Raw genomic sequence first — 15,841 nt, 5'->3', positions numbered from 1 at the left:
TATGTCCTGTGGGCAACTGAAGGCATTGGAGAGTGAGGGCAATGAAAATAAATAAGCAAACACTTTTGCAAAGTGTGTGGGAGGCGGGGAGGGAATCTCCCCAAAGGAAAGGCAGTTTTTGGCTCTATTGCAAATGTGTACAGAAAACTGGCTAGTTCTGGCTGTGTTCTAACATTTTATCTGAATATGGACAGTGTGAAATTTGCTTCTCTGTACATTATACACCTTATTTATTGTATGGATTTCCCACCCCTGGGTAAGACCTTTTGGGAGACAATGAATTGATTTTGCGCCAAGTCAGGGTTTTGGCTGAACTGCATCTTTCATTTCCTTTAGATCCCAGCTCTCCACCCAGCCTCTCCTCTTCCAAGAGAGTCCGCACAGCCTACACCCACACCCAGCTGGTGGAGCTGGAGAAAGAGTTCCATTTTAATAGGTACCTCTGCCGGCCACGCAGGCTGGAGATGGCCCGGCTTCTGAGGCTCTCCGAGAGGCAAATCAAGATCTGGTTCCAAAACAGAAGGATGAAATACAAGAAAGACAGTCGGGCCAAGGGGGCTGTCAGGAAGTCACCAAGCAAATGCCCTCCAGAGAGTGACTATTATAGTCCAATGGAGGCAGAGTACTACGAGGCGGCCACCGTGAACTCCTGTAGCAAGGCCCAGAGAGGAAGGTATAGCTCAGTAGTTTATCCAGATCCCTTCTTCGACAGCCCCTTCACTCCAGCCTCCTCTGCATATGGGCCCCTCTCTATGCAAGGGGAGGGTCTTCATTACGGACCTCCAGTTCTTCAAGAGAGTCCGAGTGAGATGGGAGAAAATTACCTGGGAAATGTGCCCGAGGCTGACTCACTCTACAGCTTCCCTGACTGCTCCTCCACAAACCTGGACTACAGCTGTGTTTCTGAACTCCCCAGCCATCACCAGCTTGGGCCTTCCAACTCACATCCCATTTACGCAGACTTAACCACACATCCTGTGCCTCAGGGAGATTCTCAGGGACCTGTAAATCTTATGCATCTGTGAGGGCTCCCTGCCATGGAAACCAAGCAGGGGAAATTGCTACAGTCCTATTATCTCATTAAAAAAAATACCTCTAAGTGCAACCAACAGTATTCCTTTCTCCCCTCCCCCATCCTTCTGCCCACCCATTACCTCCTATTTATTTAACTGTACAGGACATTCATTGGTGGGGGAGAGACTGATTCTGGATGTGACAAAGTTGGTATTCAAGGCAAAGTTGGCTTGATTTTTATATATCCATGCCTTGTGCTTAAAATTCCTTTTTAAAAAGAAAATTATTAGTAACAGTCTTTTGTGAATGACTATGTGAAAGAAGACAGTGATGAGATCAGTCATTCGGTAGTGATTGGCCTATAATCCTTTTTAAAAAGAGGAGAGAGATTAGGGGAAATATGATTTATTTTGGTTGCTTTGGGTTTGTGGCATTTGTTTTCCTAATGTGAAAGATCTTAACTAAATAGGGGTATTTAACCCCCCCCCCCTTTTATGAGCCCACTTCAGAAGCCCAGTGCCTCAGTTTTTCTGCTTCATTCCTCCTATCCAGGGAGTGAAATTCACCCTACATCTTACAGGCACTTTACCATCATTGCTGGGATCTTCTACAGCACCTGTAGAGCTCCCTGTGCATGAATACAGGTGACCATTTCCCAACCAGTAACTTATCATGGTTTGGGGATCAGCAGCTGGAGGCCTCTTGGTGCAATCTGGCCCTTGAAAAATGGCATTATCATTGTCATTGTCCTCCTCCTCATCATCATCAAGCAAGGAGTATTTTGCTACTACTTCAATTCCCCAGATTTCTAACAGAGCATAGATGTGTGATAAAATATCAGCTGTCAGCCAACCATAGTAATCTGGCTTATCAAGTGATTATATGCACATGGTGGTAAGTTACCACTTGATAAATGGTCATCTGTAGTCTGCCCACATGTGTATTCTTTCAAACTTTTAACAGTGGTTGACATCTGGAGCAAAGGAGAACTGGCAGAATGAGCAAATTTGCTATAGTGCAAGAATTTCATTTAGTTGCGCAAAGAACAGGGATTTGAGCAAGAGCCTGATTGTGCTAGAGCACTATAGCATTCTTGCACAAAAGTCCCCATTAAAACAAATTACGGGTGCTGCAGTTGTGCAACTATTGTGCAATCAGAAGCATACTTGTGGTAGTGCAAGACTAGTCTGGATTCTGGAACACAAGTTCTGGATCACAAGCACAATTAGCTAGAGCAACAGATTTGACCACCAACATCCTCTTGTTGCTCCAGATATCCCCCAGAATGTTGCTTCTACTTTCAGCAAGCCCTTTCTACCCAGACTTTTCTGTGGATAAACCTACCTATATGTTGTAAAGAATTCTAGGGAATGTTCTAGGATACACCCTCAGTTAACACAGGAGGCTGACAACTAGTGCTGTTGGGCCTTACTATGGCCTCATGAGCATGGAGAGTACACTCTGAAGCATGTCCAGAACTCCCCTGAAACTATTCCTTACAGGGGAAGACTGGCAGTGTTGGGCAAATGGTCTTTCAAGGACGTTTGTCCACCATGACTGATCTTCTCATTGAAGAACCCCTGATAACCTCCCAAGGGTTCCCCACTGCACTGCTTCCAAGCCACTGTCCTGTACTGCCACTGTCTGTCTCCAACCTCTATATACTTGCAGACAGGTCTCTAGTGCTGCTCCTGCAAAAAGACCTGCCAGCAGCATTTTCCTCCATCCTCTTTCATCCCATACTAGGATTTCCCCACATCCATAAGGGCCTAGAGCAACCAGGCAACCACTACAAAAAAAACACACACCCCAAAACAATTCAGCATCTTTTTTCAGAAGGCACGAAACCTCTTTGTCAATAAAGCCTTTCCAAAGCATCTCCTGCTGAGTGTCTAAGATCAGGGATCTCATCTGAAAAAATGCAGGGATCGCTTTTGTAATTTTTTTTTTTAAATCAAACCCTCTTATGGCACAGCACTGATGTAGCAATCACCTGCGTCCAGCCATTCCTGGGTGAGCGAATGGCTGCTGCCTCTGTGGGTTATTGTCTTCCAGTCGGGTGCGGATAGCAAGCATGTTGGAACCGATTCGCAACCTCGGCCACGGCAGTGAGCGATGTTTTCGCTGCACATTACACATCACCGTTGGTTTATTTTTAATGATTGCTTGGCTCTCGGCGTCTATTTTAATGTACTGTTTTGATACTGGGAATAAAGAGGCTTTTAAAAATAGCGTTGGGAGATTTTCTTGGCGCAAGCAGACTAGCTTTCCTCCATGAACAGTGCTCTGTTGTTCTTAGAATCACTTTGCCATCTTGTAGTTTACTAGGGGCTGGGCCTCACCCTTCCCTCACCCCCATTAATCATTGAGACAGCACGTACTTCAGAAGGCCTCTAGCTCTTTCATCTCCCAGTTAGTATGCAGCTCTGGAGCTTAGCCTGCTTGTGCATTTTCTTTTCCCCAACTGGCCCCCCCTCCGCCTTCTATGAAACCTCCTCCATTTCCTTGGACTACAGGTTAGCGGGATCTTCCATCCTCTTTTAAGTGGCTTCTGGAAGGGCAAGGATCAGCCAAGGGACTTCAGTGTCAAGCGGCAAAGTCCACTTTGCAAAAATAATCCAGCATTGTTTGCTTGTTGCTGTGTTCTTGTAGCGGGTGGTGAAGGGGTGGCAGATCTCTGCTTTGGTGCCAAAACAAGGAACCAATTTCCTCTGAAAACCCAGCTTGAAGCCTTGGACACATAAAGCAGCTACCCTCCTCTACCTGCTGATGGCCAATTGCCCTTGGTAGACCAGGATGGACGTGAAGAACACTCTTGAAAGCATTTACAATGAGTGTGCAGGGACGTAACTATAATAGGGCAAGGGGAGACAGTTGTCTGGGGGCCCACTGCTTTGCCCCCCCCGGAAAGTCACATGACTGACTCCCCCAGCTGTGCACCCGCCCGGGCTTCCTTCAGTTGTATTCATCCTCCGAAACTGATGTGAGTGTTAAGACCTGGAGCTACCAGAACAGCATGTCTTTCTCTAGTACCATTACATGACTTGCATCGTCAGTGAGGCGGGGGGCCCTTTTTAAAATCTTGTCTCTGGGCCCACTCCAACCTTGCTATGCCTCTGTGAATGTCGTTGAGGACACAGCAATTATCAGTCAGTTGGAAGGAAGGAACATAGGAACATAGGAAGGTGCCATATACTGAGTCAGACCATTGGTCTAGCTCAGAATTGTCTTCGCAGACTGGCAGTGGCTTCTCCAATGTTGCAGGAAGGAATCTCTCTCAGCCCTATCTTGGAGGATGGGTACACTTTCTGCTAATACTGAGAGGAAATTTTGTATAGATTTGAAATGTGGTGGAAAAATCAGAAATTCACATTTGACATTTGGAATTTCAAACATTTTCAGATTTCACTTCTGAAATTCAGCTAAAGTTTAGCAGACTTTAGTGCTATTTTGTTCAGTTGGAAAGCTGACCATGTGTGTAAATATCTCCCATTGGAACTCACAAAGCCTTAAAACTGCTTAACTTTGACCGGATCATACACAACAATTTTCACTCCTGTTGTCCATTTCAAGACAGATGATGTTAAGTATCAAATTGCTGAATCAGTATACTTACAATTTTAAAAATGCATTATTATTAAAATCCCTACAGCCAGAAGCATTTGTAATGCGGACGGGGGGGGGGGGGGTCAAATTAGGAGAGTGTAAATTCGAAGTTGTGCAAACTTTCATTTCTGTGAGAATGTGTTCAAAAATGTATTTTCCCCCAATTCAACTTGCTAACCAGTGTGCCACAAGGGATGTTGAAATGCAACTATCTCTATCAACGTTTTGAGTTTACTTTGCATGGTACAATATCCCAAAGTACTGGAAAATACAACTGGACCATAGCTGAAATATTTTCTTCTAGTGGTTTGACAGGGCCATACCTCAGTGGTAGAAGGTCCCAGGTTCCCTCTCTGACATCTGCCAGCAAAGCCAGGAGAAGTTTCTGCCCGAGACCAGAGCTTTTAAAAGGGACATTTCAGAACTGCACAATGGCATGGGCGTGTAATTCAGGTGCATAACATGCATGGCTTCAACACACACCTGTGCATACTTTGTTGCCTAGAGTCACATTCCATGGCATTTAGAAGCTTACATAGAGTGGGAGAATATCCTCATTTGACTGTGCTGTTGCACAAGAGTGTTATATTCATTGGTGAAGACTCTATAGGGAGTAGCAGTTGAGTCTGTGGGGAAAGGAAAAAGGGATGCTTGATCAGTGTCTGGGTTTTATAGGAGGCTGGACTACTCACTTTAGTTTCCCCATTGCTATCAGTCACTTTGTACACCATCTAACATCATATACCTTTCGCATGACTTGAATTTTTGAACGGCACATTTGTTCATTTAGAACTGTGCAATATTTTTTGGAACTGCACATTTTGTGTCTGGGTGCTCATTTTATTAAAAAAAACAAAACCAAAACAAAACCCTGCCTGAGATTTTGTGGGACCACTACTAGTTGGGAGTGGAGAGTGCTAAGCTAGATGGACTGAAGGTTTGATTCAGTCTAAGGCTGCTTTCTGTATAAATCTGAAAAAACCTTATCTTTCTGTGTTGCATACAGTGGCAATGCATCACAACCACATGTGGGCGCTTCACTTTGCAGCTGTCACTTGCTTATGTGTAGGAGGGCTGCCAAGTTCCAAGCTGAGGCTCCATACTGGATAGGGGTGAGGAATGAAGGGGGCAGGGTGGGCACCGGCATGGAGCAAGGCAAGCACAGGGACACAGTGGCTGCAGATTATACAGGAGATGTTGGGTGGATTGGAAGCATTGTAAAAGTTTCCCTTCAGCTGATTCCCACATGTACCGTATGCCTTGGTGGGTTCAGTGGCTATGCAAGGATGGGGCACGGGGATGCTCTAACGCCGCACAGGATGTTTTGTGTTTCACAGTCAGTCCACCCTCCATATATAGAAAAGGTTGTAGCTCAGTGGCAGAGCACCTGGTTTGCATACAGAAGATCTCGGGTTCAATTCGTGGCATCTCCAGATAGCTCTGGGAAAAGACCCCTGCCTGAAAGCCTGAAGAGGCACTGCCAGTCAGTGCAGGAAAAACAGAACTGGATGGATCAAGAATCGGACTCAGTATAAGACAGCTTCCAATGCACTGGGGTGAATAACCAGGGCCGGACTGGGGGCACTGAGAGGGCGATGGAATGTATGAGGGGAGGGCACCAGGTTTTGAGCAGAATGGGTAATTAAGGGTGGGAGTCAGGGCACAGGGGCGCCCCATGGTTAAGACGTACTGAGAATATTGCCCTTTGGGCCAGTCTGAGCCTGTGAATAACTATGGGTTTATGCAGCCCAAGCAGACACAGAGCTAGGTGCCTAGAGTGCCCGGCTTGAGAGGGAATCCCCAAATGCACCACATTCCTCATGCGGTGCATTGTGGGATTTCTGGAGGCCGGGCAGCATTTTCCCGGCCTCCAGAATGCTGCACTACTTGCCACAGCAGAGATCATGTGTGCAGTGAAGCGGTGTGGCAAACAGTGCCAGGAGATCATGTGGGGGAAGGTAGGTATACTCCTGCCTCCTCCTCCCCAGCCCTCCCTGGCCACCAGGGCTTTCGGTTGTGTGAATGACCTTAGTGTCTTACAACTTGGACAAAGTACCGATTAAATTGGTGTCACCCTGCTTTTGCTCCGCATGCAGCCCCATCTCGCTATAGACCATGGTTGACATACTGCACATGTATATTAAAACACAATGTTCATGCAGTTGCACAAGTGCACGCTTGTGCCAATGCAGAACGTGCACAAAGGAGTTCCACAATAGTATGAACATGCTCTGTGCAAGAGCATACAGTATTTGTGCAACTGCATGCACGTTGTGCTATAATGCACACAGAATGTTGCGCAGTATATCAGCCCATGTTGGCCAGGTCTGGCATTCCTTCTAAATGTGACAGCTAGAGTAGGGCTCAAGATATCAGTTTCCATTGTGAAAACCAGCTAGGAAACAAGGCAAGGCATGTTGTCCCCCCAGCTTTGATTTTCAGGAAACACTAGGCCTGTTCACACTATCAAAAGATAAGAAGGAGGAGCATCCATCTAGGGTCCCAGAGCTTTATGCACTCCTGAGAACCAGCTGAGTGTTGGCAAAAATCAAGCCAGAAGTACAGGGAAGTAGGGATGTGCAATTCAATTTGACCTTGAATCTATTTGGGTTGAATCAAGGGTGATTCAGGGATTCGACCTTGAATCAAATCACCCTCAAAACAAAGGGCCTGCTTTGGGGTTGAGGAGAAGCATCCCTGATTTGACCCAAATCTACTTAGTTGATTCAAGGGCCATTTTGAGGCTCATTTTTTGGGGGGGGAAGAGCTGGTCTACCAATTGGGGTTGGGGGGTAGACCAGCCCTCTGCCCCAGACTTAGCACATCTGCCCACCTCAGAGGACTGGCCTACCCACTAGACCAGTCCTCCAAGGAGCACTGATGCACCAATTCGGGAGTCGAGGGCTGGTCTAACTGCCAACCTCAACTGGTAGACCAGCTCTCCCTGGAAAAACAGCACCATTTTGAGGCCCATTTTTCTAGCTATCCCTGGGAAAAAATGGGCCTCAAAATGGCACTCAAATCATTTGAATTGACTTGAGTGATTCATAGTTAATTTGTTGAGACAGCAGGCCAAGCCAGCTGTTTTCGATGAACCATTTCAAGTTTTTGCTATTCTATTCGAGCTATTCAAACAGTGCATCCTATCCCTAAATCCCTAAGGTGATCTGGAAGGGTACCATGGTCAATGGTATTGAAAGCAACTGAGAAATCCAAAAGAACCAGCAGAGTCACACTCCCTCTGTCCATTCCCTGGCAAAGGTCATCTATCAGGCTGACCAAGGCTGTCTCAACCCTATAGCCTGCCCTAAAGCCTGTTTGAAATGGGTCTAGATAATCAGTTTCCTCCAAGACCAGCTTGGAGCTGGTCAGCCAGCACCCTCTCAGTCATCTTACCAAACCATGGGAGGTTGGAGACTGGCCTATAATTATCCATCGCCAGGGGATCCAGAGTGGGCTTCTTAAGAAGAGGTCTAACCACTGCCTCTTTCAAACCAGGCAGCATCCTGTCCTCTCTCAATGAGGTATTAATGGTATCAACTAGGCCAGCACTAACAACCTACCTGCAAGATGAAATCAGCCATGTTGGGCAAGGATCCAAAGAACAGGTGGTAAGTTGTATTGCTCCAAGCAGCTTGTCTACATCCTCAGGAGTCACAAGTGAAAACTGATCCAATCTAATCTTGCAAGAGGGATTGTTGGACACCTTCCTAAGTGGCCCTGCAGAAACATTGGAGTCCAGATCATCCCGAATGCAAGAGATTTTATCTGCAAAGAACTCATTAAAGGTGTCACAGTGAGACATTGTTTACGGAAACAAATCTGAAACAGAAGGGGCTTGAGTCAAACCCCTATCAATCCGTAACAGCTCTGCTGGGCGGGAACTTGCAGATGCAATTGCTTCCTTGCTGCACATATTGCCACAGCATAGGCCTTCAAATGGACTCTATGCTGTGTCTTATAGAATTCAAGATGAGTCCTCCTCCATTTGCGATTCAGTCGTCTACCTTGCTGCTTCAGCTCCCATTGCTCTTTCATATACCATGCAGCTAATTTTGAAGCAGGTCAGAGAGGAAGCTTAGGAGCAATTGTGTCTACTGCTCTGGTAAGTTCCCTATTCCAGGTATCCAACAGGACATCTTCAGAATCACTGGCAGAACCAACTCCAACCCTCCAAGGCCCTTTGGAATCCTACTGGATCCAGCAGCCTTCTCAGCTGGACCATTCTAATAGGTCCACCACCCTTGCAAAGGTCAGACATGACTGTGAGACCAACCTTAATCAGGAAGTGGTCTGTCCATGACAATGAGGAAACTATAGGAGACCGCACCCACAGAACACCCCCCTGATCTGAGCAAAAGACCAAATCCAGCATGTGACCAGCAACATGTGTAAGTCCTAGGACTAATTGGGATAGGCCCATAGTTATCATGGCCACTATGAACTCCTGAGCAGCACCAGACAAGCCAGTCCCAAAGTGGATGTTAAAATCACCCAGCACCAAAAGCCTGGGCGACTCCAACACCAACTCAGCAACCAGCTCCATCAGCTCAGTTACTGAGTCTGTTAGGCAGCGAGGTGGATGGTACACCAACAGAATCCTCAGTCTATCCCGAATCCCCAATCTAAGGTACACACACTCAATATGTGTCTAAGGTACACATACTCAAAAAGAGCCAGCATGGTGTAGTGGTTAGAGTGCTGGCCTAGGACCGAGGAGACCCGAGTTCAAATCCCCATTCAGCCATGAGACTTGCTGGGGGACTCTGGGCCAGTCACTTCTCTCTCAGCCTAACCTACTTCACAGGGTTGTTGTGAGGAGGAACTTAAGTATGCAGTACACCTCTCTGGGCTCCTTGGAGGAAAAGCGGGATATAAAATGTAAAATAATAATAATAATAATAATAATAATAATAATATTGACTGGTTTGTTTTATCCAGACACCCAGGTCCTTGGGAAGGACTCAATGTCTGGATAAAACAAACCAGTCAATTACACCTGTCTGACTGTGTAAACAAGAAATAATATAAGTCAATTATTTCACAGGGATCCTGGTAAGGAAAATATTATTCTTATGAACCACAGACACTCCACAACAACACTGCCCCACCGCCACACTCTTCCCATGACCTGCTCAACTTGCTCAGTGCTTTTGAATGTGTGAATGGCCTTACTTTCTTCTTGGAACTGATCAGCTTCATCTAAGGCCTGGTCTACACAAATAAAATTGTTCCTGGACCACTTTGAAAAGCAAGTGTGGTTGTGGGGTGGGTGGTTTGCATGACTGAATGTTCCCGGTGGTGGGGGGGGATGGATCATAGGCACAGAAAATGGGATTCCATACAGAAGTAAAGGATCTATTCTGGTCTTAGAAGTGAGAATGTAGAATTCTGTGTTCAGACTTGCCAAGATTCCAAACTAGAAACAGAGCAGCTAGAGTTAATTTTCTGAAGTCCAATAGGTTTACTCTCATAGGGGGCGGGGGAGGGGGAAAAGAGAGATTGCACGGAGGCTGCTGTGATGATAACAACTCTCTTCCTGTAAAGAGACCTTAGAAGAAAATGCCGAGTGTGCAAACATTAAGTATCTGCGAAACAACAACCGTGGCAGCTTTGTGCACAAAATGGAAATGCGGTGGTGCAGATAAATGTAAAATACATGGCCGTCTGCTTGGGTTGTTTCCCGTGGCATCAGGCAATTACGATAACACAACTTCCAACTGTATTTTATTGTATCCCCCTTAAAAGATGGATGACTCACCGGTGCAATCTACATATTGTAATTAACTGATAAATATTTAATCAGGGCAAGAACTTTATCCTTTTGGTCTTTCAAGAAACAAACTTGGAGTCAGTAAACTGTAAAAACAATTGGGGGAGGGAATTAAATATTTTTTCTTGTGGTTTGAGACCTTGAATCTATCAGTAGGTTTTAAAAAACAAAACAAAACAAAACCACAGACAGATATAACAGAGAGCAGAATGTAAAGGAAATGTGGATGGAGAAATTACTATTAGTATCTGTGGAGGCGGTGGCTGTGGAAATGCTGACATAAGCACAACTCCAGGTTATAATCGGAAATACAGTAAGAGTTTAGCCAACAGAAAGCTATATCCTGGGTTAAAGTGTTATTTCATAAGAGCAAAGAAAAGGGAAGGGAAGGAAGCCAAATCCACTGACCTGGAAGTGTTACCTTGATTATCAATCCAGTGAATCCCTGCTGGTATGTTTCTCAGACTATGGGAAACACCTATATCGGGCAGCAGTGATATAGGAAGATGCTGAAAGGCATCATCTCACACTGCGTGGGAGGAGGCAATGGTAAACCCCTCCTCTATTCTACCAAAGACAACCAGAGGGCTCTGTGGCCGCCAGGAATCGACACCAACTCGACAACACACTTTACCCATGGAAAGGTTGCTATATGGTTGCTCTAGGCAAAGCTCTATGTGACTCCCATCAAGGCATCTTGTTGTATACAGAGCGGGGTTGGGGACTGTGTTCTCTCCTCAGCAGCTTTCCCAATCTCAGCCCCATAAGTGAGAAGAATGACAACTCAGAGAACAGGCTTCAATTGATAAAACAGGCGGAAGTGAGGCACACACTCCTTGTCCCAAGTTTTGGGAGCAGGGGAAAGTTGTATCAATTTTTTAGAGTTGCCTGGCACCTCACATTCGAATGCCCCTGGCTGCTGCCTGTGCAGCGTATGTATTGGGTTGGGTTAGGGTTAGGTGGCTTCTAGAGAAGTGAATGGAAACTGTGTATTTACATTAGTGAGTCTATTTCTTCCTCCACATGTGTGTGCAGCATGTGTCAACAAACAGTGGAATTTTGTCCAGAGACATTTGGGGGTACTTCTGTCCTGATATATGTGTGTCCTTGCTCTTTTTTTTGTAAATGCTACTGCTATAATTGCCACTTAATGGTGCAGCGGGGAAATGCTTGACTAACAAGCAGACGGTTGCCGATTTGAATCCCCGCTGGGACTATATCGGGCAGCAGTGGTATAGGAAGATGCTGAATGGCATCATCTCATACTACATGGGAAGAGTCAATGGTCAACCCCTCCTGTATTCTACCAAAGAATACCACAGGGCTCTGTGGGCACCAGGCGTGGACACTGACTCAATGGCACACTTTACCTTTACTTTTACTGCTATAATTAAGCAGTGGTGCTCTTCATTGGACTGACGACACCCTAAGATGTCTTCTATCGATCTATATTCTCCCCCAGTCCCCTCCCCACCCATTATACTGTCTTGTGCTGATGTCTGCTGGATAACTGTTGATAGGGCTTTATCTTTAACAAAGGAACTGCATGATGTGCCAATATTATTTACACAGTTAGCATGCAACTGTGCACAGCTATATTTCACACATGGTACTTTGTTATGGATATGCATCCAGCTTGATTAAGGCACAGATTGCTTAGTCAGGGGGTAGGTAGGCCAGCTTTCAGCACTGCATCACCACTGTCTCTCTTCCTACAGGTGAAACACCTGTTGGGCATCCAGATATGGATCTGTAGATTTGCTCAGCTGATTCACACTGGATTTGTTCACCATTCATACACAGCAGGATCAATTCAATTCATGGAAAGCAGAGGATCTGCTCATGGTTTTCATGCCCCACAGCAGTATCCTATGTGGGTGGGAAGGCTGCATATGCAAAACAGCTGTTCTGTGTGCACAGGAAGACCAGAAAGGGAGCATGTGGATCAAAGAACCAAAAAGGGGAGGGGTAATAGCTCAGCAATGGATGCATTGCACGTAGAAAGGAGGACCAGGTTCAGTTCCTGGTATCTCTAACGAAAAGGGTCTCAGTAGCAGGGTTGGGAAAGATCTCTGCCTGAGGTCTTGGAGAGGTGGTGGTAGTGCTGGTGCTGGTGCTGGTGCTGGTGCTAGTGCTGCTAGATGCTTAGGACAGATGATAGTACTAAATTAGATGAACCAATCGTCTGACTCAGTATAAAGTAGCTTCATGTACATCTATCATCTAAAATCACCACAATGCTCCAAATGATGGGTCAGCCAAAAAAAAGCCTCTCGTGTCTCAATATATTAAGTACAGTGTAATCATTAGAAAGATATTTGATAAAACATTCCAACAGTTCTTGAAAATACTGGTAATGGCAGACCACAACATGAAATAATCCAATATTGTGATCTTCATCCAAGTACATATTCTTTGAACAATCTTTTATCAGTAATGGGTAATTGGAACAGCTCATTTGGCAAAGGCTCGGACAAAATGTAACAATAGCTCTCACAATTCCAAGTCTTAACTCTAAGCTCGACAGTCAGCTGGCTCATTTGGACAACAGTTTGCAAGCTCCTTCAAACCAATGTCTGCACCAGATTACCCCTCCCTGACTCATACAGAAGAGTATGAGGGAGGAGATCTGGTCAAGCAAGCATGACTTGTCCCCTTAGCTAAGCAGGGTCTGCCCTGGTTGCATATGAAAGAGAGACTAGAAATGTGAGTACTGGAAGAGATTCCCCTCAGGGAATGGAGCCGCTCTGGGAAGAGCAGAAAGTTTCAAGTTCCTTCCCTGGCAGCATCTCCAAGATAGGACAAGATTTTTATTCTTTTATAGGACAAGATTTTTTTTATTGAACCAACAAACTACCAAAGCATACAGTACGTTGCCAAAGCACAATTATATACAAAGTGTTTGTTTGTACATTATATATCGACAAAGATTTACACACAAGGATTTGGAAACCCACAAGGTTATGAAGTATATGCAGGTAGTACTGTAACTCGGGGGTGGGGGATTTCAAGGCACATCAGATAATCGGGGGTGGGGGGTTACGTCCAAGATCCATTTCCACAATTTGTCCCATTGCTGTTTAGAAGAGCATTTTGTCATTTTGCACATAACCATACAAACTTTTCCAGAAGAGATTTACTGCCTCATCTGCGTGAACCTCTTGGTCGCGTCTTCCCTCCCTATTCCTATGCACGAGCATTGCATAAATGACATATAGGTTTACTAACCTGATTACGAGAAGGGGAACGTTCCAGTTCCCTAGTATGGGGGCACCCGTTCTGTCCCGTTTCCTTGAAGGTTTCTTTCTGGGACCTCAAAAGGAGGTTCTATCGCTCAAACCCAAGGTTAGTTCTTCCCAAGTCTGTTTTTCTGAGAGAGACTCCTGCCTGCAGCCTTGGAGAAGCCACTGCCAGTGTGTGAAGGCAACACTGAGCTAGATGGACCTATGGTCTGACTCAGTATATGGCAGCTTCCTATGTTCCTATGAGTCTGGGGGACGATGGATTCACCAGTGCATACCCAGTGCTTTGCAATCCTTATCTCATTTACCTACAAAAGTGGCTGCAAAATTTCAAGAGAATTAAGTTCAGAATTGGAGGGTCCACACAATGAAACCATACTCCAGAACAGCAGGCAGGCATTGCTTTCACCAAATCCATTGCAAGCACATCCAGGAAGTGTTCTGGTGTTTCCAGAGGCACCCAAACTGGCAACAGATATTCTTGCAGAATGACTGTGTGGGAAACATTGAGGCTCAGAAGCCCATGTTGTAATCAGGATCTGGACCCCAGGCCCACAGCCCTCTTTTTTTATAATTAAACTCAATCATGCCCCCAGCCCAAGAAGAATTACATCTCCCCTCTCCCCTGAGGGAAACTGGAGGAGACCAGTGCAAGGCAAACTGGGGGCTAAAGTGTCTGTTTTCTCCTCAGAACAGCACCTTGTGGGATGGAGATGGAGATGAGAAGTGAGTGTTGTTGCTGCTGCTGCTGCTGCAACAGCAGCAGCAACAGAGGTGGCCGCTCTCACCCACATTTGAGAAGGAAGAGACTGATGAGATCTGGGGCTCTGAGCCATTCATTGGAGGCCTGGGCCCCATGGGCCATCCCCTAATGATGTCCCTGGTTACAGTATTACTGAAAGTGAACCCTGATAAAAACAGTCCAGACTAGTCTTTAACTAGAGCGACCATTTGATAATACTGAGAGGACTTGAATAGGCAGGTGGATTTCCCATGGACATTTGCTGCTTAGGAGCATGGGATGAAAAACAGAATTCGTCCTGCAGGTTTTGCACGTGACTAATCGTTCCTGTTTTGAAGCTGGATATCCAAGCTTATGAGATGGTGACCTGCCCAAGGCAATTCCATGGCACTTTATTTTCAGTGTCTGGAATTTTTAGTATTTTCAGGATTTATTATTTTATGTTGGGCACTTTACAAAAAATTGGTGCCTCTTTTTATGTATTCATTTGCCTTATGTTTATGACATGACTTTTGGCCAAATGCAATAAAGAGGGACAATGAATCTTTATTGATATGGGTTTTAAACAGGGGGTGCGATTTCAACACTCTGATCTGGACCACTAATTAGAGCTGCCGTCCATAAAATGCTGGTGGCAGTACAGTCATCAACTGAAGCAACATTCCTTTTGATGCAGGCAATGCACAGAAAATTACCTCTGGCAAATGATAGTTTGCATTTCTGGGTGATTTAACGGAGGATAAAAGACTTTTCCTCAAAGAAGAGATTATATTATTTCGTGACACCACTGGTGTTTCTTGGGTAGATTCTGCTGCCCCAGTTCTGAGCTGAGCTGAGCCCTGCTGATGCACTTATGGACTCCCCGCCTTGCAGACTTGCAGTGCTATCAGCTCCTGCAGGGCTAATAACCTCGTAAGCAGTTGGTGGCGAGAGGAGGGGAGTGCCTGGACTGCATACTCCTTGTGAGAGCTGGAGACCTCTCTCTTTCCATCATAGCAAGAGAAATCCATTATGCTCCTGCTTGTAGTGCCCCCTCACTAATCTTGAGCAAGCATTAAGTGCACTCTTATGGCAACATGAAGCCCGTGCAAGAGCAGGCTAGCCCACTGGTTTCAATGGAGGCAGCTGTGCATAGGAGATCTAGCACCTCAGTCAAATGAACAGATCAGCCACCGTGGTTGGGGGACATCCACTTCTGCATCGGAGTCCCCATATCTGTGAGAAATCACTGGATCATGGCAAACAGTCTATTTACAGATGTTGCATCCATGTTGCATCCATACAGGTTGTGAGCATATATATAAACAAATGCCTGTCCATAATGGGGAAAGGGTTATGTCATCATAGGTTACATAGGAAGACACTTTATACCAAGTCAGACTGTTGGTCCACCAAGCTTGGCATTGTCTACACACGGGCTGCTCAACTTGCGCCCTCCAGCTGTTTTTGAACTACAACTCCCAT

General features: G+C 45.6%; 2 protein-coding genes across 3 annotated transcripts in view; both read left to right on the top strand.

Moving 5' to 3' along the window:
• The window catches only part of LOC128345188 (homeobox protein Hox-D3a-like), a 42,079-nt gene extending 40,960 nt beyond the window's left edge, over nt 1–1,119 (top strand). For both annotated transcript variants that reach the window (XM_053296760.1, XM_053296761.1), the window contains exon 3: nt 337–1,119. In XM_053296760.1, coding sequence (XP_053152735.1) covers nt 337–1,025 — 689 coding nt within the window. In that variant the 3' untranslated portion in view covers nt 1,026–1,119. The remainder of the gene's footprint in view (nt 1–336) is intronic.
• Nucleotides 1–15,841, top strand: part of HOXC6 (homeobox C6) — a 163,812-nt gene that overhangs the window by 117,567 nt on the left and 30,404 nt on the right. The gene's annotated exons all lie outside the window — the stretch shown is intronic.

This window comes from Hemicordylus capensis, chromosome 2, assembly GCF_027244095.1.
Source record: "Hemicordylus capensis ecotype Gifberg chromosome 2, rHemCap1.1.pri, whole genome shotgun sequence".
NCBI classification, from domain to species: Eukaryota; Metazoa; Chordata; class Lepidosauria; order Squamata; family Cordylidae; genus Hemicordylus; species Hemicordylus capensis.
This window is presented reverse-complemented; position numbering and strand designations above follow the sequence as displayed.